General features: G+C 40.1%; 1 protein-coding gene across 1 annotated transcript in view; it reads right to left on the bottom strand.

Annotated features, from left to right (window-relative positions):
• The window catches only part of LOC102998885 (zinc finger protein with KRAB and SCAN domains 7-like), a 50,347-nt gene extending 32,476 nt beyond the window's left edge, over nucleotides 1–17,871 (bottom strand). The window contains exons 1-6 of the mRNA XM_057555777.1: nucleotides 17,675–17,871; nucleotides 10,282–10,789; nucleotides 9,499–9,640; nucleotides 7,580–7,671; nucleotides 7,141–7,264; nucleotides 4,761–5,690 (exon numbers count right to left, since the gene is read on the bottom strand). Of these exons, the coding sequence (XP_057411760.1) occupies nucleotides 4,761–5,690; nucleotides 7,141–7,264; nucleotides 7,580–7,671; nucleotides 9,499–9,640; nucleotides 10,282–10,698 (1,705 nt within the window). The 5' untranslated portion in view covers nucleotides 10,699–10,789; nucleotides 17,675–17,871. The remainder of the gene's footprint in view (nucleotides 1–4,760; nucleotides 5,691–7,140; nucleotides 7,265–7,579; nucleotides 7,672–9,498; nucleotides 9,641–10,281; nucleotides 10,790–17,674) is intronic.
• Between the last annotated feature and the right edge of the window lie 4,944 nt (nucleotides 17,872–22,815).

Here is a 22,815-nt window from a genome sequence, read left to right on the forward strand (position 1 = left end):
CTTTGAAGGGAGTAATGAACATGAGCTGGGGCCAAAGAGAAATCTAAGCAAAAGGAACAGCATGAGAAAGGCACAGAGGCAAGGGCTTATAAGACAACAGTGGAAGGTCACAGGAAGTTTAACCATGATAAATCAAGATGAATATGCTACAGAGTAATGAAGCTGAGGCAGATTAAGTATGGAGGGCAAGGTAATGGAACTTTGAACATCATTGCTCTGATAGGAATTATTTGCTGGGTGTTCTTGAGTGAAAATGAGATATCATAAAAATGGAGTTTGAGGAGGACCATCTTGGAAGCATACAAGGTGGGGATCTTGGGAGCAAGTAAACCGAAAAGAAAGAATTACAATAACCTGGGCCTCAGATGATATGGATCTGCAGAGAAGGATATGAAGGGATGGCAGAAACGTAAAAAAGTCCAGCCTCAAGGAGAAAACTGACTAAGAATTGGAACAACTTAGCAAGATTTTGGACATGAATGGTGGAGACCAGAAAAAGACTAAAAGACCACTCTAAGATTGGGATAAGAAATATGAAGGGTAGTGAGTCTGTTCAGGGTAAAGATGTTAAGCAAAGATGCCTATTTAAAAGGAAAACAGGGGTTGGGGACAGAGTGATGAATTCTGTTTTCAAATACCAAGTTGTATAGGTACCTGTGGAAAAGTTCACAGGTACCTATAGTACCTGTGAGAGACAACCCACAGGGCAGGAAATATTAAGTTACTCAAATATAAGAAGGTAAGTGTAAACAATCACAATGGTTAAATAGGAGTATAGAAAAAGTAGTGAATAAAATTAAGACATGGAGATTTTCTCAGTGGAGAGGAAGAAAAGACCAACAAAAGCTAAAAGTGAAGAAAACTGACCAAAAAGGATCCCACAAGTCAAAGGAGAATTCCTGAGATGCAGGGGAAATTCCCGAGTATGAAATATAGATCTAGAAGGACAAGAACTAAGAAAAGGCATTAATATTTATCCACTGGTGATTCTGAGGATATTTCAGTGGAATACAAAAGCCAACAAGGAGAAGTTTTAAGAACAGATTAATGAGGAAACGGGGTTTAACAATGGATGACATGTTTGAAAAACCATGAATGACAGAAGAATAAAATGGTAGTTGGAAATGAGCAGTAAAGTTGAAGCTTTTACACATTTTATGCTGTAGATGAACTTACTGGTGTCATCCTGACTGTCCATCTGCCTGGCTTAGGGCATGGATATTTCATTTCCCTCCACAATGCTACTTTCCCTGGGCAGTTTAGAGACAAATGTACTTGAATCTATAAGTTACTGCTTTGTCCTCCCAGTTTTTAAACATGTTTTACTTCTTTAAACATGTTTTCCTTGCAGAATTTAGCTTTCTAGTACTACAAAGCATCAAAAGTATCAACATTTAAAGATGATATAATTATAAACCAAAATGGCATTTTCGACCAATTTTCCAGTAACTGTAATGGATTTGCACTATACTGCACATTCCCTCCCTCAGTAACCAGGAATACATAATTTTTAAATGGCTGGCCAGGGTTAGGGTGTTCATTAGAGATACAGCAGACCAGTTGTCAGGAGCACAGGCTTGAGAATCAGACTCTGTAGGTTAGAATCCCTGCTCTGTTACTTACTAGTTGTGATCTTGATCAACTCATTCAACTCTCTAAGCCTCAGTTTCCTCATCCATACAGTGGAGTATATAATATCTACCATAAGCATGAGAAATATGTAACATTGGGTTTGGCACATAGTGAGTGCTCAATAAATGTCAGCTATTATTATCTAGAGCCTCAGAACCAAGAGTAAAACTAACTGTTCCATATGGGAATCAATCACTGCATTCTAGCACTGCCACCTTACTCAATGGAGAAAATCTTTGAAACCTAAGATGTCTCTCCTAGGACTATGCTGGATCGCAACAGTTACGGAAGAACCACTTTATTACACCAGGTCCTAAAATGAAAAGCTGCAGATGGGAGAAGAAAGTACTGGTCAATAGTTCATTTCAGATTAAGAGCATAAAAACAGAATATGCAGGATAAAGGAACTTAGTGCATGTCACTCATAGTTAGGAGCAAAATAAGGTCATACAGAGTGATCAACAATATTCTAATGCTAAGAGTGAAAACTGGAGACCAAGAATGGGCTTCTACTTATGCCCCCAAAGAAACAATAGCCTTTTTCTACTGTCTTATACTACTTGGCTATTTCTATAGGTGTGCTGAATCAGCCTTGGTATATATTGTTCTTTCAAGTCATATTCTTTTCTCACATGCATCCCAGTATAATACTAATCTTTCTGGTCATATTTCCTTTAAATTTCTGCCAGATGCTTAGTAATTCTGAGATTTAAGTCTGGCTACACATTACACTGAGTAAAGAGATGTTAACTGGTACATCTACAGTCATTTCAATATGGTACTCTGCTGAGAGCTTTCATTGGAATAGGAGACAACTGTTCCCCTAAACTATCAATACATGGGAGGAGTGTGTGTATACATGCACATGCACACACACACATACTCTCCCTCTGACAACGTACCCATCCTATGTAATATCTGTACACAGATAGCATTTGCCTCAGGTAGAATTAGTATCTTAAGGACGATAAGGCACAAATAAGTGGAGAGCAAGGATCTAGAGACAACTAGATTTGTTTCTGGTTTCTTGTAATTTCAAGTACAAGGGAATTAGGAATGGTAATCTATAGGCCAAAAAGTGGGAGAGGGAGGAGGGAGGAGGGAGGAGGGAGGAGGAAGGAGGGAAGATAAGAAAATAAAGGATACTGAAAAGCATTGTTTTGAAGAAGTTAACCAAGGAAACCAGGATGACAAATGACAAGTGGGTACCAATGGTTCAATGAAATAGATGTAGATAACCTTGATGTTATTAGTGGCCAATATGGGCCATACCAGGGTAGGGAAGGGATGTTATAGGGAAGGAATTTATGATCCAAAAGGTGGACCTCTATGATACATGATTTTATGACTGATTTTTGAAAACATCAATCATAAAACAACATGATTAGAAAGTGCTGTCCCTGTTCATGATAGTCACAGTGTGAAATTTCATAATTTCCCTTGGAATTTTCATCACAATGTGTATCATTTTCTTCTGGATAGGATTAATGGAATGAATTCCAATTCTGACAGCCGACTTTGGAAACAGCCAAAAGTTATTCAATTCCAAATATGATGAATAAGTGAGTAATCAAATGGTCAAAAATGAGATGAAATTCAAGAGTTAATAGAGTTTTCTTATATGGTCTATTAGATGGGAATCTTGAGAATGTTCCAAATATCTAGAGGAGTGGTAGCACTTGGAATAATACCACCACTAGAATAGCTAGAACTGCCCAATTTAAAGGACAACCTATATTTGGATTCTTCTGGAAGTTCTAGGTGTTACCTTAAACCAGCCTCATTACTTTATACAATATCCCTTGGTATACTGAAAGCTTCAAAGATGAAATATAGTGCTTGGTGATGATGAGTTGAATACTGTCTTTGCTGGATTACAGATGGAGTGCACCAGAATTCAGAAGAATGAGGAATTGTGAGGTGAAGTATTCAACTGATTACCGCTGTAGGTATGTAAAGCTAATGGCAAGAAACAGATGAAGAATGAGTGAGATGCTGAGGCCGTCTAAGGAGGTGGGTCCAGGGTAAAGACAAGAGTGTAGACCATCTAGTCAGGGGGTTTGTGCAGACCCCTGAGAGAGCAGTACCGTAATGGGCCAAAAGAGATGAGTATACATTCTTTGGAAGGATTTTTATGTCTTCTTCAAGCACCTCTGTCTCCTTTTTTTCCCATGTGATGCCTTAACGAGGATAGTGTAAACACCTATTTGTACCACAGTGTACAGTGGGAAGGTGGAAAGCAGAGTCAGAAGTCACCAAAAGGTACAACCATCCAAGCTCAAGAGCAGCGGGGCTGAGTCTCCACTCACCTCTTTCTCTGCATCATTCCCACAACCATCACTAATGCGTCCACTTCCTCGCTGACACAGGTACTGGGACTGGGAGTGGTGAAGGATACGTATGGATGCTCAATGACTCAGTGGAGTCAGTGAAGGTGATATATGAAGAAAAATGCTGGAGTGCTGTTAAAAATATAGCATTCTGAGTTTGCATGGGAATATGGATTTCCACTATCAGGAGCATTAGAATAAAATAAAATGCACACTTAAGCATAAACACATGAGGTGTCTGTAAAAATTTCCCTAGAACTAGGATCTTAGAAAGCTAAATATAAGTCTCACACAGAGGCTGCTTCAAACTCTAAAGCAGCTTCTTAGATCAGATTAGGAGCACAAGTGCACCTTTAGGGGAATAAATGGGAGAAGGGATCACAGATGGGAAGAAGCAGAGGAACTAGGAGGAGTAGCCTCTCTCAAACCTATAGCTACTCACCAAAAAGACAAAGTTAAGTGCCTCAAGCCACGACAAGCAACTTGCTCTAATGCTATTTTAAGCTTCTAAAGGATACCTTAGGCCATCGGGAGCTCCACTCCATCAGACACCTCCCAAGATAGTCAAGCTAATCAACCTGCATCAAGGCACTGGGCCCAAACTACTGAAGAGCTATTCTAACTTTGTCACCACTATCAATTCTGACCCTAGATAAGGTTGTAATGATGCTGAACTTTCTGCCTTTTTATTACACTGAAAGACCTCTCACTAGCACATGGTTCCTCTAATGTTGAATAATGCCCAATCTATGACTAAAGTTTTTTCCTAAACTCCCGTGGATTCAGATTTTTCTCCACTGTGGATTCTCTGATGTCGAATGAGACTTGACCTCTGAATAAAGGCTTTCCCACACTCATTACATTGATAGGGCTTCTCCCCTGTGTGAATTCTCAGATGCTGAATGAGGCCAGTGTTCCCATTGAAAGCTTTCCCACATTCTTTACATTTATAGGGTCTTTCTCCAGTGTGGATTCTCTGATGTTCAATAAGGCCTGACTTTTGACTGAAGGCCCTCCCACACTCATTGCATTTGTAGGGTTTCTCCCCAGTGTGGCTTCTCTGATGGCCAATAAGATGTGAGCTCCGCCTGAAGGTTTTCCCACACTCATCACACTCATAGGGCTTCTCCCCAGTGTGGATTCTCTGATGTCCGATGAGGTGTGAGCTATGACTGAAAGCTTTCCCACACTCATTACATTCATAGGGTCTCTCCCCACTGTGGATTCTCTGGTGCAGAATAAGGCCCGCACTCTGACTGAAAGCCTTCCCACACTGATTGCACTGATACGGCTTCTCCCCAGTATGGATTCTCTGGTGCAGGATCAGGCCTGTGTTTTGACTGAAGGCTTTACCACACTCCTTACAGTGGTAGCGTTTTACTTTGTTGTGGATATCCTGATGGGAAAGAAGGGCTGACCTGTAACTGAAGGCTTTACCACACACATTACACTGATAGGGTTTCTCCCCAGTGTGGATTCTCCAGTGGCGAACAAGACCTGAACTCTGAGCAAAGCTCTTCCCACATTCATCACATTTATGTCGTCTCTCTTGGGTGGGATTTCCCCGCTGCCTCTCTATTGTGCCCAGAAGGTCTTGGGCTTCTCCATGCTCAAGACCCCCGATAACATCCCCGTTGCATTTGGCAGCTGTCTCTCCATGTGGTTGGATTCCAGTAGATATTACCTGTTTTGAAGCTAATTCCCTGTTCTCATTCCTGGTCTCACCACCTGGAATAAAAATGTAATAAACATCAAGCCAAAGTCACTTCCTATTCTCTATATTAGGAGAAAGAAATCAAAGATGGGGGAAAGGAAAATACACTTGTAACAGCTACAAGTAAACGCAAAGCTCCCATCTGTCTCTGAAATGCCTTCATTAATATGGGGAGAAAGGAGCAGGGTCAAACAAAAGTACCACACACCAACTGGGGAAGAACTGCCATCAAATAGGGTTGATGGAAGGAGGACTAAAGTAGAGGAGGGATCAACTGCGGAGAAGTGGAAGTGGGGAGTGGGAAGGAATATGGAACTATGAAAAGACCTAATGAGTGGAAAAGGAATGAAAAAAGTCCCAGTCATTAAAAGGGAGGAGCACAATAGGTCTAAGTGAGAGAAATCTATGTGAACTCAGAGAGCACTAAAAAATTTCAATTTCCAACTGGCAAAGAGACCAATACCCCGTTACAAACTGTAAGGTAAGTCCTAGATTAGAGAATAAAAGTGCCCTTTTTAAAAAAAAAAATTATTTATTTTTTCTGGTTATTTTATTTCTATTTATTTTTTTAATTGAAGTATAGTTGGTTTACAATGTCGTGTTAGTTTCGGGTGTACAGTAAAGTGATTCAGTTACACATATATATGTGTATATATCTTTATTCTTTTTTAAAATTCTTTTCCATTATAGGTTATTATAAGATATTGAATATAATAGTTGCTGTGCTATACAGTAAATCCTTGTTGTTTATCAATTTTATATTATGGTAGTGTGTATCTTAATCCCATACTCCTAATTTATCCCTCTCTCCACCTTCCCCTTTGGTAACCATAAGTTTGTTTTCTGTGTCTGTGAGTCTATTTCTGTTTTGTAAATAAGTTCATTTGTACTATATTTTAGATTTCACCATTTTTTAGATTCTCTGTCTGACTTACTTCACTTAGTATGATAATCTCTAGGTCCATCCATGTTGCTGCAAATAGCATTACTTCATTCTTTTTACAGCTGAGTAATATTCCATTGTATTGAGATATATATATACACACACACACACACACACACACACACACACACACACACACACACACCACATCTTCTTTATCCATTCATCTGCTGATGGACACTTAGGTTGCTTCCATGTCTTGGCTATTGTAAATAGTGCCGCTATGAACATTGGGGTGCATGTATCTTTTCGAATTAGAGCTTCTGTCTTTTCCAGATACACACCCAGGAGTGGGATTGCTGGATCATATGGTAACTATTTTTAGTTTTTTAAGGAACCTCCATACTGTTTTCCATAGTGGCTGCAAAAGTTCCTTTTAGAACTCCAGAAGTCTCAATATTTTATCTTTCTGTTGCATCCTGAGTTTAAACTCAACTATGTCTTTCAGAAAGCTCAAAGCTACTGTACACATAAACAAACACAAAATCGTAAATGATAATAATAACCAGAGCTCTCCTTACCCAGGGAGAACATGTTTCTGTAATTCTCTGGCCTGTTATCTCTACTCAGATCCTTCTGTGATGAATCAAGAAGCCATTCCTCTCGAATTAGGGACACAGCCATGTCTTCAATCTTCTCCAAAGTCTGAAACAAAACAAGATGCCCATCTGGGACTGGGACTGTTCCACAGTTCAAACCCAGAGTGTCAGAGAGATACACCAGGGTGGGAGTGGATCAAGAGGTGGGAATGTACTGTAAAGGGATCTGCATAACTAGCAGGAAAAAACAGGAAAATGCACCAGATTTATTGGGGGAAAATCAAGGATCAATCTGTCTCTATGCAGAAGAACATGGGGCAAGTTCTTAAGTGAGTACTGCTACAGACAGTCCAGACATGGGGTAGATGCCACAAACACTGTCAAGTGGAGCTATGGGGTTTCAGTGAGGAGCACAACTCACCTGGAACCCTGCTGTAAGAAGTGTAGCTGTCATCTCCTGGTCTCGAGGACTTCCTTTCTGGGAAGGGGTAGGACTCTGTGAAGCAGATATGGCTGAGAGAGGAGAAAGGAGCTATGAATGAGACCAGCCTTGTCCTGTGGTTATAGGAACCAGCACTAACACATTCCAAAATTATTTGTATTTCAGCCGATATGCATGCCAGAGATTTTGAATATGAAATGCTGTTAATCTTGGACTCTGGGTTCATACCTATGGTTGCTCACAAAACATCTGCACTTTGATGTCCCACTCAGCCTGAAGTTACATGTCAAAAATAGAAAGTGCACTGGTTTCCTAACAGGAAGTGCTTTACAATTTCTTCTCTACCACCAAAGCTATATTCCATCCTTGTGCTTGTACACAGTATTTCTTTAGGTCCTAATCTCTTGCCAAGCTGAATATGAGAACCAATCTATCTCTACTAACTTTATTACTTTTTTGAAATGTCTACCATGACTGCCAGCATCTGCTTCCTATAGAAACCAGACAGGGTAATATCAAAATCAACATAGACTACTGTGTCTTGGGCAACAGGCATTAGAATTTTACATAAGGATTGTATTATTAATTGAAAATGTTTCTATACTTCTTTAGAAATATTAAAAATCCACTAATTTAGAATAAATTACTATAAACCACATAAATGAAAAAATAAGAAATTCAGGGCAAGTATGAGATGAGACTAGAACATCTTATCTTGTTCCGTAAGAAAATTCTCAAAAAATGATGGAGAAATGTCAATAGGACACAGGAGCCAGACTGAAGAGGCCTCCTCTGGCCAACTCTGAGACAATTTAAGCATCAAAATAAAGATAGTAACAGAACATTTCTGGAATAAAATAAGAATTTATGAGTCCATATTGATAAATAAAAAATGAATAAATAAAATAAAATGGGGGAAGGAGGGAACACTCTCCATTACGATAAATAAATAAATGTAGAAGAAATGACAGAGTTAGAAAATAATCACTTTAGTAATCACTGATTCAGTCAAGAAGCATCAATAAGTACTAAAACTAGTGTTTCAGCAACGAAAGTTTCATGAGGACCAGGGTATTTACATAGACTCAAGAGTATCTCCCCACAAATTACTTATTAATTACAAAGGGAAAAACAGTAACAAAAACCTAGCAAGAATAATCTTAACCAAGTCATCAAAGATAACATTACCAATAACAGACAAATTCCTGTTGTATTCCTGAGAAGGACAAAATCACTTCTGGGATGTTCATGCCAAATATATACAACTCGAATCTAAATATGAGGAAACATCACACAAACTCAAATTGTTGTCATTCTACAAAATAACTGACTTGTACTCTTCAAAAATGTCAAGATCGTGAAAGGCAAAGAAAGGCTGAGGAACTACTCCAAGTTAAAGGAGACTAAAGAGACAGGAGAGCTAATTGCAAAGTGGGATCTTGGACTAGACTCTGGAAGAACATTATTGGGACAACCAGCAAAATATGAATATGAACTGTGGGCTAGATTAGTATTGCATCAGTGCTAAATTTCCTAATTGTGATCAATTTACTGTGGTTATCTATGAAAACACTCTTGTTTAAGAAAATACATACTGAAATATTTATAAATAAAGTGTCATGATACCAGGAAAACCTCAAAATGCCTATGTTGTAAATACACTGTGGTAACAGAAATGTATGAATACATAAAACCCCCAAATTCTTTAATTTGTTCATGAGTTTACCACTGGGACTAACAGTCTGTATTTGAAGCCTAGATAAACATTTAAATCAGGTCTTATGGCTGGTCTGTAAACAGTACAGGCTAGTTCCTTCCAGGAACTAGATAGGTGTCCCAAATGTACTTTCTTTCCTCTCTGCTTTCCCACTCCTCATCAATGAAATCTGGCTCCTCACCTCTGTCTTGTGGCCCTTGGAGCACTGGAGATTTGTGCTGGGTTGCCACAGGTTGGAGCTGAGTATCTGGAGGCTCTGGTGCAGATTTGGAATGCACGACCTCCTCCCAGAATACCCTATGTCCATGTGCACGAGCAGGGACCTAGAAACAAGACACCTGCATTACAAGGAATCCCTTTGAGAAATGAAGTGAACAATGTAACAGTACTAAGAGCACATCTAAAGGGATACATACTGGGGGAAGGAAAAAGCAGAATCTCACTGACTTAGGAACACAAACATGTTGATTTGCACAGAAAGGCATCATTTCTGCTTAGTACTGAAGGAAAAGATTTCTGCTGATGCCCTCCCTGCTGCACACAATGCTGATATTTTGCATTCCCAAGAAAGGGGTAGAATGATAAACAGAAGCTTAAAGCAGTGCTCTTCAGTGGAAACAACTTTTGATAAGGAACTAGGAAACCTGAGTTACGGGCTCAGATCTACATTTAGTTATTTGGGTGACCCTGAAAAAGTAAGTTAAGCTCTCTATGCATCAGTTTCCCATCTGGCAAACAGAACAATACAGTTGTAGGGAAGTTATGAGGATAAAAAATGGATTTATATCCTTTATAAGAATAAAAAGAACTCTACAAATACAAGCCATACCACACAATAACTCTTTTCATCCTCCTGCAACACAAACTCATGCTCAGCATTTATTCTCCCATTGTTGTGTCAATGTCCCTCCACCCAGCTTCCTGGACTCTCACAGTCAGAGCATGCCCACCTCCTTCTACTTACTGGCCGTCCTAGTATATCAATTTGCCTTTCCAAATCCTCCAGTAGAGTCACCACCTCCTCTCCATTCTCTAGCTGATGTTCCTTAACCAGAGTCTGGAGCTCCTCAGGCAGGATGGTCAAGAACTGCTCCAGCACCAGCAGCTCCAGGATCTGCTCCTTGGTGTTCAAATCTGGCCTCAGCCACTGATGGCAAAGTGCTCGGAGTTGGATCAGAGCTTCTCGGGGTCCTAGTGTCTCTTGGTAGCATAACTTCCTGAAACGCAGGCGGAACAGCTCTTGGCCAGGAGGGTTATTTTCATGTAGACTTGATTCCTGGTCCCAACCATGATCTTCCTCTACCTTGATAATTACAAGGTCCTCTTCAGGAGCCTGGTCTGGTGGGGATGGGGCTAAAGACTTCCTTGATTCTGCAGCCATTTAGGGCCGGAAAAGCTCAGGAGACTCGTTTCCACTACTTTCTTTATCTTCTTAAGAGAACCTTCTGAGGGCCTTTTCTTTAAGGGTACTTCTTTGGGAAGAGAAAATGACAAATAGTGTAAAGGCAAGTCAAAGGTCATAGTAATTTACTGAGATATCTTAACAAGTTCCCTACCCTGACATGGACTTCATGGCTCAGTCATTTAAGTGATCCTCTCCAGAAATAACTCCTTGCCTCCTTAGCCTTCTGCATGCCAATCCCATCTGGGAATAACTCTTTCCTTCTGCTTTTTCTCTTGGGGATGTGGAACATGGCTAAACAAAGTCAGGAAACCATGTAGACTGGGTCTAACTGAAATTCTGCGTTTAACCTCATGTGGCCCTCAGGGCTCCTGATTTAACTCCTTTCAACATTTGTTATACCAGCTATACTGTTTCTACACACTTCAGCTCTCAACCTGCCCCTCACTCTCAACATGAGACTAACTTCCATATAATCTAGCTCAAGATATTGTCAAGAACTGTCCTAACACTTTCTTCTTCTCCACCTGACATTATCATACATGTGCTCCCCCTGCCATCTTCCCCCTGTCTCCAGGCTAACTTCTACTATGGACTTTACCTCAAGCTCTACAACTCTTCTCTGGGGCACAGGTCCTGCATCTCCAAGGAACCTGGATGCCCTATCAACACCTGCAACCCCAAAACCTAGTCCCATACACTAATGATGTTCCAGAATGTTTTATAAATAAAATCATACAGTATGTAGCCTTTTGAGTCTGGCATCTTTCACTTAGCATATTGTACTTGAGATCATCAATGTTGTTGTACATATCAGGAGTTTATGCCTTATATGGATGAATGTTTATCCATTCTCTAGTTGACACTATCTCAATTGCTTCCAGTTTTTGATGATTACAAATGAAGCCACTATAAACATCTGCATATGAGTTTTTGTGTGAACATAGTTTTCATTTCACCCGGGTAAATATCCAGAGGTAAAACTGCTAGGTCATATGGTAAGTACATGTATAACTTTATAAGAAACTGCCAAACTGTTTTCCAAAGTGGCTATAATACTTTGCATTCCACTAGCAATATGTGAGAACTGCAGTTGCTCCATATCCTGACCAGCATTTGACATATAAATAAATATATATATTTAGACATATATATAGATTTAGATATTCTAAAAGGCATATAGTGGTATCTCACAAGGGTTTTAATTTGCATTTCTCTACTGACTAATAACGTTGAGCATCCTTTCCTGTGCTTATTTGCCATCCATATAGTTGGTCCTTCATATCCATGGGTTCTACATCCCTGGATTCAATCAACCACGGATCAAAGATGTTTGGGGAAAAAAAAAATTCCAGAAAGTTCCCAAAAGGAAAACCTGAATTTGCCACACACCACCAACTATTTACATAGCCTTTACACTTTATTAGGTATTATAAGTAATCTAGAGATGATTTAAAGTATACGTGAGGATGTGTGTAGGTTATATGCAAAGACTATGCCATTTTATATGAGACCCGAGCATCGACAAATTTTAATATCCATGAGGGGTCCTGGAACCAATCCCCCATGGATACCAAGGGACAACTGTATATTTTTTGGTAAGTATCTGTTCAAAACTTTTGCCTATTTATAAAATCAGTTTTTTTTAATAATTGAGCTTTGAGAATTCCTTACATATTTTAGATACAAGTCCTTTATGAAATATGTGACTTGCAAATATTTCCTCCTTTTCATTCTTTTAACAGTGCCTTTCCAAGAACAGAAATTCATAAATTTTTGAAGTTTAATTTGTCAACTTTTTTCTTTTAGGGATTGTACTTTTGGTGTCATATCTAAGAAATCTTTGCTTAATCCAAGGTCACAACGATTTTCTCCTGTTTTTTTAAAAAAGTTTTATAGTTTTAGGTTTTACCTTTAGTTCTATGATTGCTTTTAAGTTAATTTTTGTTCAGAGTTTGAGGTATGGATGGAGGTTCATTTTTTTGCATACAAATATCAATTGTTCCAGCAGTATTTGCAAAAAAAGATTAAACTTTACCCATTGAATTGTCTTCGCATCTTTGTCAAAAATCAAGTGACTATACATGTGTGGATCTCTTTCTGGAGTCTGTTTTGTCCCACTGACCTATATGTTTATCTTTTTGCCAATACAAAACTGTCTTGATTATTGTGGCTTTTAAAATCTTGAAATCAATTACTAAGAGTCCTGCAACTTTGTTGTTCATTTTCAAAATTGTTTCAGCTTTTCTAGTTTTGTTGCCTTTTGATATAAATGTTATAATTGGCTTCTCCCACAAAAAAAATTCCTGGAATAGGATTTGTGTTGAATCTGTAGCTCAGTTGAGGGACAACTGACATCTCAACAATATTGTTTTCTATTCCATAAACATGGTATATCTGTCCATTTATTTAAGTCTTCTGATTTCTTTCATTAGTACCCAAACTATTTACCTATTCTCAAAGGACAAGATAAAATGCTTTGTTCTTAAAATCCTTCCTTAATGATTCCAATTGGAAGTGATTTCCCTCTTATTCTATACATCTGTTACATAAGTATGTATTACTTTAATGTTACTTTTGCCATAATTGTGTATTACTAGTTGCAAAGGAGTTTTGACTTTCTAACTTAATTGTATGTTTCCCATGAGTAGAGGCCTTTATCTTTTATCTTACTGATAGAATTGAAGAACATTAGAGGGCTATTATTTACAATACCAGACACAGACTGTGTTTATATTTGTTGAAGAGTAAGTTTTAGATATAAGGTCTGAGGTCTTCTTTAGACCTGTTCAATTACAGGGTCCTATTTCTTTGGGGGATATATGTCTATGGCTTTTACCTTTGGTATTAGGCATCATCTCTTGCCTGCAGTAGCAGTGGTAAGTGGTCTTCCTGCCTTTGGTTATACTTTCTTTCCATTCATGTTCCATAAAGATTCTTATTGTAGGTTGAACTGTGTCCTCCCCAAAAGATATGTTGAGGTACTAACCTTTGGTATTTGTGAATGTGACCTTATTTGGAAAGAGGTTCTTTGCAGATGTAATCAAATTAAGATGAGGTTATACTGGAGTAGGGTAGGCCTTTAAGCCAATATGACTGGTATATTTTTAAAAAGAGAAGAGACACAGAGATTGACACACACAAAGAGAAGGCCATGTGAAGACACAGACACAGAAGAGAGCTATGTGACTACAGAGGCAGAGATGGTGTTATGTAGTTGCAAGCCAAGGAATCCCAAGGACTGCCAGTAACAACCAGAAGTTAGGAGATCATGAACCTGCCATCACCTTGATTTTGGACTTTTGGTCGCCATAACCACGGGAGAATAAATTTCTGTTGTGTTAAGCCACCCAGTTTGTGGTACTTTGTTACTGTAGCCCCATGCAACTAATATACTGCTAGAGAGACTGTTTTAACAAATATGTAATACAACTCACCCCCTTAAAATATTTCAACGGGGAACCTAACTTCAGCATGGTATGCAAGGCTCTTTATGATATGTAAACCTGCCTAGCTATGTCTGCTATAAACTCTCCTTCATACAGCTTTTTCCAAATGTGGCTTTCTCATATCTCCACTCTGCTGCAGTGGTTCTCAATTCTGCCCCCATCTCCCAGGAATATTTGGCAATATTCGGCAATGTCTGCAAACATTTTTGGTTGTCACAACTGAGGGGAAGGGATGCTACTAGTATCTAGTGGGTAGAGGCCAGAGATGCTATTAAACGTACTACATGCATAACATAACCCCCACAACAAAGAATGATCTGGTCCAAAGTGTCAATGTTGAGGCTGATAAATCCTGGTCTCACGGAAATCATTTAACTTTAACTTAAAAAGTCTCAGCTTACCTATTATCTTTTAAATTAGGTTTTCCCTGTTGCCCTCACTCTTCAGCCACCAATACCCCCAACCCCCTGCCCCAGAAGATTAAGGTGCTCATTCTTGCCAAGTTATTTTTTACATGGTCCAGACATAGGATTTATCACACTGTGTATAGTATGTACTGCAAATGTCGGCCCATGGCCATGGTTTTCTTGCAAATGTTAGTTTGTAGCCGTGACCTTTTTCTTTGTATTCCTTTTTAAGCAGGGAAGTTATATTACATATCTGTATGTCAGAAAGATCACAATGGCAGCACTGTGGACAACAGGATGGAGAAAAACATAACTGAAGGCAGCACTGTAGAGAATGGAAAAGAGCATAACCAAAGGCATCATATCCAAAAGCAACTGGCAAGAAATGGATAAAATCCCAGGGCTTCCGTGGTGGCGCAGTGGTTGAGAATCCGCCTGCCAATGCAGGGGACACGGGTTCGAGCCCTGATCTGGGAAGATCCCACATGCCGCGGAGCGGCTGGGCCCGTGAGCCATAATTACTGAGCCTGTGCGTCTGGAGCCTGTGCTCCGCAACAAGAGAGGCCGCGATAGTAAGAGGCCCCCGCACCGTGATGAAGAGTGGCCCCCGCTTGCCACAACTAGAGAAAGCCCTCGCACAGAAACGAAGACCCAACACAGCCATAAATAAATAAATAAAAATTAAAAAAATAAAAAAGATATCTTATAAAAAAAAAAAAGGATAAAATCCCAGACCTGTAGTCTGCCAAGGGAAAGAGGTAGGCACTTAGAAGGAAAATCAGATTACATATTGTTCCTGACATGAGTCTTCAAAGCAGTGTCTCTATCTTTCAGGGGTTTTGGGCCGAGAGGGTGGGGTAGGGTTGGCTCATAGTCTCTCAATCTAATGAAAACACAGAACTTCTCCCCATAAAAAAGCCCATAGGCACAAAAGTTTACATTCAATTTCATCGGGTTCATACACCAAACACCCACCTAAGGACTCCAGGAAGGTTAAGAACCCCTACTTAGAGAGTGTGGACAGAAAAGGAAGAGAATTTGAAAAGTTATCTTTAAAATCAGACAAGACTGGTAACAGTAGTTTTGGGAGTAAACTACAGATAGGAGAAATCAAGGAGCAAGAGATAAGGTTAAATATGGTAACTGACAACAGAGGGTTTAATTCATAGATGATAACTTTACAGAGAAGTGGGGGAATTTCCTGGAATACAGAGATTTGAGGGAAGAGTGAATTTGGACAAGAGGCTGAGATTTTGTGGAGGGTTTGAGACAAGGGGTAAACAATTTTGTTTTGAACAGACAGGATTAACACCCATGGTTTTAAAATAATTCATTTAAAAAATCAAGGAAAATTTAATAAATTCTTAAAATTTCTTAAAATAGATACTTATAGTTTAAAAACTTAAAAGGTCATTACTATGGGACATGAATTCTGAGCTCTAACTGTTTTGAATGTGATTCTGCATAGTCATAGTTTTACCATGTTTTCTTATGAATTTCCTAAAGTCAAGGTTGATCTTTAAGTACTGAACTACTGGCCAACTTCCATCTTATAATCAATGCTCGTCAATACTAGCTTTAAAAGGTTTCAATGTTAAGTGTGCATCACGCAAGAGCTTTATATTGTTGATATGTTAAAACGGTAATATAATACTAAATGACATTAAATAAAGTCTCAGTAGTGAAACTGATGGGAGTCATCTAATTATCAGATTTGTTCATATTTTAAACCAAATCAACCAACAAATCTTATCCATTATCCATTTGATTATTCTTTTTAGTAGATAATTTTCCATTTTTAGCCTCTTCCCTCTTCCATGAGACAGTTTTTGAAAATTACAGCCTATAACTAACCAAGTACAAAGATATGTACTACAAAATTAGTCTACTATGTACCCTCCTCTCAAACAGTTTTGTGTATATACACCTGTATTTAGGTTGGTAAACACCTTGTGGATAAAGACTGCCTCTTACATTCTCTTTTTAAGAATACCTCATCAAGTTTCTTGATTTAGGAAGCTAAAACAATCAATCTTTAAAGCATTTTCTCATCTCAAACGCTATAATCCTGTGAACTACTGAAAGCACAACCCATTTTAACAGCATTATCTTTTCAACAGATGAAGAAAGAATGTTTTCTTCCTTTAGACTAATTTAAGTCTAATTTGGGATGTTTGGGAGCTGAAAATAAAACAAAACAAAGATATTTTCCAGGCTTTAAAGATAAAGGTGAAGCAAACACTGTGCTTTATACCTATCTCAAACTGCGTAAGTTTTAACATCTACCACATTTTACACTTAACCACAGCAGAAATTCAAAATATGTATGCATTTGCTACAACAATGATTACTGCATAAGTATACTTAACTGAACTAATCAAACAGAAATAGGGATCATTTTTTAGAGGTGGTAGTGGCAGTCTTAATGTTGCCTGACAAAAATTACTCATGAGTCACTTGAGTTTTGGAAATGGGGCCCCTCCTAAAGAGTTCCCAGGCATCTGCTTCAATTAGCTTTAATAAACGAAGTATTCTGAATAAGTCTGAATTTTACATCACCACGAAGTTGTCAAAAAATGTTTCTTTTGTACATTTATCCAGTCAACACACCACCACATTCTGAATACACTACAAAGAGCAAAATAACTTAGCAGGAAAAATAGGTTTCCAAGGATAACTGGGGTTTCCAAAAGCAAAATATATCTTTAAAAAAAAAAGAGAATTGTGACGGAAATGCAAAATTGCTAAGTAAAAACAATTCAGATCGTGGAAAGAGGTAGATGAAAGATAACACGGGAAAAAAAAAAGATAACCCGGGAACAGTTTCCTATTTTAAGACAAAATCGACTGCAAATAACGCCACAGAACGATGAGAGATGAAGACAGCGAATCTCTACTAAAGGTTCCCTCGCAAAAAGTTTGGGCACGCGGACTCGGCCTGCGCTGGCAACCAAAGCGACCCTTGATTCACCGAATCACCGGGGCGCCGACCTCGGCTCAGGTCCCCTCTCAAGACCCCTCACGCTTGTTCTCACCTGCGGCCTGGTCTGGCCACAAAGCGCTCCCCTTCCACCGGCCCGGAGCCCGAACCGTACTCACCGTGAGTTCCAGCGGCGGCCCGGGTGGGGAAGGGACGCTGCAAAGTGTGAACAGACCTGGAGGAAGGGCTGGTAGAAAAAGGGGCGAGAGCTGTAACCGGACCAGGCCCCTCCAGCCCCTAACTTCCAAACGTGCGGAGGCACAGCACCGGCCAGCAAGCATCTTGTCCCAAGCTACTTCCGGGAGCTCTCTAGGAATCCTGGAGGTCTGAAAGCTCTATGGTCGACCGACTAAGGGGACGGGGCCACCGCGCCCCTCTCAACAGTACTCTGGGCCTAGCGTTCCTCTTGCGTCTACGCGTCGCAGGGTTGCGCGGCTCTAGGGCATCGGGAAAGTCGTGGGTAATAACGGACTGTGGTGTCACCTCTGCCCCGCGCACCTGGCTCACCCAGTCCGCTCCGCACGCTCGCTGGGGAGGTAACCGTCCCCCGGCGGGCTCATCTGAGGGCGTGCGGGGGCCAGGGATGAGAGCAGGCGGAAGCTGGGGTATCGGTGCAGGAGGATGCACCTTAAGGATCCTTATGATGCTAATTAACTAGACTCGCGTTTGGCCGGGTTAGTTACCCCTGTACTTTACTGTTCTCGCTTCATAAATATGTCCAGTCCTCTCACATAGACTGCAGATTTCTTGAGGAATTCTTGCTAATCATGGTTCATAGCTTTTTGAATCCCCTACGGCACCTAGTAATAAATAGTACACCTTATACTATTAAGTATTCAAAAAATAATTATAATTAAATGTAAATTCTTTTCGAGTCTTTACATATGTTCCACCCTTTCCTATCTTAATGAATTGCGGTCTCTTACAAAACCTGCTTTGTAGTTTATTTTTAGTGCTGAGTTAAGCTTAGCATTATGACGTAATCTGTGCCGTAAGCTTCAGTAGTAGACCCTAGTTCTAATACCACAAATTTCGAAAAACCTAAGTTCAAATCTATGCTCATTCTTTATACACGCTTACAATTTTAACTTTTCAGACTACGTAGGATTTTGGGGCGGAGGGTGTGGATGTTAATCTTAGAAATAAAACACAATTATTTTAACAGCAAAATGGGTTTATGCAGGAAAAGCAGAGAATTGCAATTTGGGTCAGGCAAGCCGTGGTGAATCATAGGCAAGTGCAAGAGACAAAGGGAAGGTCAGCTTTTATTAGGTTTTAGGAGGAGACTGGGGAGGGTTGTCTTGAAAAAAAGTTAATTGGAGAAGAACAAGAGTTAGTTGTTATGGCGGTTTCTTATTAGCTTTAAGCAGTGGTCAGTGCCTTGTTGCTGGGACAAAGAAGTGATCTTTCTTAAAAGCAGGTGATGCGGGCTTCCCTGGTGGCACAGTGGTTGAGAATCTGCCTGCTAATGCAGGGGACACGGGTTCGAGCCCTGGTCTGGGAAGATTCCCACATGCCGCGGAGCAACTAGGCCCGTGAGCCACAACTACTGAGCTTGCGCGTCTGGAGCCTGTGCTCCGCAACAAGAGAGGCCGCGATAGTGAGAGGCCCGCGCACCGCAATGAAGAGTGGTCCCCACTTGCCGCAACTAGAGAAAGCCCTAGCACAGGAACGAAGACCCAACACAGCCATAAATAAATAAATAATTAAAAAAAAAAAAAAGCAGGTGATGCAATTCCCATGTGAAAAATGTCCTCCCTTGTACCAGAAGAGAAGTAACGTTCTTATTATCACGGATAAGAAGTTGTGACAGAGAAAATTTTATACAAAGAATTCTGTATAAGCTGACCTTGTTAAAATCATTTTTATCTTCCTTATTCCTGCTGGTTATGCAGGCTGTACAGTGGTACATGCGTGAGAGCTCTCCTTCAGGGCTTCCTGACTCCAATTTAAATGAGGTTTTTCCTTAATTTATTTTCACATGGAAACTGTTCTACTTTGGTCCCCCATTTTTATTCCTTTAACACTTTTTCTAACTACCCATTTATTTTGGGTTTTCAGGCTCCCCTCCAGTCTTCACTTTTTAAAAAATATATTTATTTATTTTTGGTTGCGTAGGGTCTTCGTTGCTGCACAAAGGCTTTCTCTAGTTGCGGTGAGCGGGGGCTACTCTTTGTTGCGATGCGCGTGCTTCTCATTGCGGTGGCTTCTCTTGTTGCGGAACACGGGCTCTAGAGCGCCGGCTCAGTAGTTGTGGTGCCCGAGCTTAGTTACTCCGCGGCATGTGGGACCAGGGCTTGAACGCGTGTCCCCTAGCATTGGCAGGCCGATTCTTAACCACCAGGGAAGTTCCTCCAGTCTTCATCTTAATTTCCCCTCCTTACCTGTTCCTGCTGATAGCCACCACCGATGTTTCTATCCAGTCCCCAACCTTAACCTAAAAATATTTTGTCTACCCCCCATAGCTTTGATTTGTTTTTAAGAGTTTTGTCATCTAATCATCACAATGAAACAAATAACAATAAACATTGAGAAGTTACAGTGCTTCAGCTCTTGCAAAACACTTATTTTTGCTCTTTATCTCATAGTTCTTGCCTCCCGGCTGGGATGGTAACTAGAAATAACTGGCAACAGACTAGAACTATGCTCTCTGTTTCTTTTTTTACATTAAAAAATAATTTTTAGGGCTTCCCTGGTGGCGCAGTGGTTGAGAATCTGCCTGCCAATGCAGGGGACACGGGTTCGAGCCCTGGTCTGGGAAGATCCCACATGCCACGGAGCAACTGGGCCCGTGAGACACAATTACTGAGCCTGCGCGTCTGGAGCCTGTGCTCCGCAACAAGAGAGGCCGCGATGGTGAGAGGCCTGCGCACCGCGATGAAGAGTGGCCCCCGCTCGCCGCAACTAGAGAAAGCCCTTGCACAGAAACGAAGACTCAACACAGTCATAAATAAATAAATAAATAAAGAAGCAGATCATTTACAAATACACTAAACTGTAAAGACCATAAAACTATGTAAAATAAAATGGATAAATGAGAAGTTTCACTTAAAAAAAAATAATAATAATTTTTAGAAACCAAAGTTGTACACATAGGTAGTTTAGAAGTAAAATAGCGTTATAACCTAAGCAAAGATTTCTCAAAAGGCACTAATAATAACAGATAAAATTGCTAAATTTGACTTCATCAAAATTTAAATTTTCTGTTCAACAAACAGCACCATTTAGAAAGTGAAAAGAAGCTACAGACTGGAAAATATCTTCTTACTTATTTATTTTATTTTTTTTTGGCTGTGTTGGGTCTTCGTTGCTGCACGCGGGCTTTCTCTAGTTGCGGTGAGCCAAGGCTGCTCTTTGTTGCGGTGCATGGGCTTCTCATTGCAGTGGCTTCTCTTGTTGCGGAGTACAGGCTCTAGGTGCGCGAGCTTCAGTAGTTGTGGCATGCGGGCTCAGTAGTTGTGGCTCGTAGGCTCTAGAGCGCAGGCTAAGTAGACGTGGTGCACAGGCTTAGTTGCTCCGTGGCATGTGGGATCTCCCCGGACCAGGGCTCGGATGCATGTCCCTTGCATTAACAGGCGGATTCTTTAACCACTGTGCCACTGGGGAAGTCCCTGGAAAATATTTTCAATACATATTTCTGACAGCCGGTATCCAGAATATATAAAGAACTCTTACAACTCAATCATAAGAAGACAAACATAAATAGGCAAAAGTCATGGACACACACTTTACCAAAGAATTCATATTGATATATGAATTATCAATAATTACATTAAAAGGTACTCAAGGTCATTATTCATCAAGGAAATATAAAATTAAAGCTACTACACATTCATTAGAATGGCTAAAATTAAAATGACTGACAATACCAAGTGCTAATGAGGATATGAAGCAACTGGAACTCTTATACGCTCCTAGTGGGAGTGTAAAATGGTACAACTAGTTTGAAAAATGGCAATTTTTAATGAAGTTAAATAATGCCTACATTATGACCCAGTAATCTCACCCTTAAGTATTTACCTAAGAGATATGAAAACATAAGTCCATAGCAGCTGTATTCATAGTAGGCCCAAACTGGAAAAACCCAAATGCTCATCAACAGGATAACAGAGAATCAAATAGTGTTATGTTCATACAGTGGAATACTACTCAGAAATTAAAAGGAGCTACTGATAGATGAACAATGTAGATGAATCTAAAAAATATTATGTTGAATAAAAGTACCTTGTATGAACAAGTAAAATTAATCTCTGGTGACAGAAGACAAAAAAATGTTTACCATTGATTGGAGTTGTAGTTAACATGGTTGCATACGTATGTAAAAATTCATTGAGTTGCACACCTGATTTGTGCATTTTACTAATAAAAATACATTAAAAAAAAGTAGGGACTGGGCTTCCCTGGTGATGCAGTGGTTGAGAATCTGCCTGCTAATGCAGGGGACACGGGTTCGAGCCCTGGTCTGGGAAGATCCCACATGCCGCGGAGCAACTAGGCCCGTGAGCCACAACTACTGAGCTTGCGCGTCTCGAGCCTGTGCTCCGCAACGAGAGAGGCCACGATAGTGAGAGGCCCGCACACCGCGATGAAGAGTGGCCCCCACTTGCCACAACTAGAGAAAGCCCTCGCACAGAAACGAAGACCCAACACAACCAAACCAAAAATAAATTAATTAAAAAAAAAAAAGAATAGCTCTTTAAAAAAAAAAAAAAAAAAAAAAAAAAAAAAGTAGGGACTCCCCTGGTGGCGCAGTGGATAAGAATCCACCTGCCAATGCAGGGGACATGGGTTCGATCCCTGGTCCGGGAAGATCCCACATGCCGCAGAGCAACCAAGCCTGTGCGCCACAACTACTGAGCCTGTGCTCTACAGCCTGTGAGCCACAACTACTGAGCCCACGTGCTGCAACTACTGAAGCCAGCATGCCTAGATCCTGTGCTCTGCAACAAGAGAAGCCCGCGCATCGCAACGAAGAGTAGCCCGCCTCACCACAACTAGAGAAAGCCCACGGGCAGCAACAGACCCAACACAGCCAAAAAAAAAAAAAAGTAAATAAAATTGAATAGTACTCTCAGGTTTATACTGTGAAAAACACCAGGCCTCACTCTTCCCTTCCGTTATCAATATCTATTCCCCAGAGACAACCACTTTAACTCTTTCCTTTTACTCTTGATATTAACCTCCATATTTTTAAATAACACGCTAACACTGCCATTTCTTGATTTTTCAGGTATAGATATATCATCTATTGACTTCCTGC

Source organism: Balaenoptera acutorostrata, chromosome 10 (assembly GCF_949987535.1).
Source record: "Balaenoptera acutorostrata chromosome 10, mBalAcu1.1, whole genome shotgun sequence".
Classification (NCBI taxonomy): Eukaryota; Metazoa; Chordata; class Mammalia; order Artiodactyla; family Balaenopteridae; genus Balaenoptera; species Balaenoptera acutorostrata.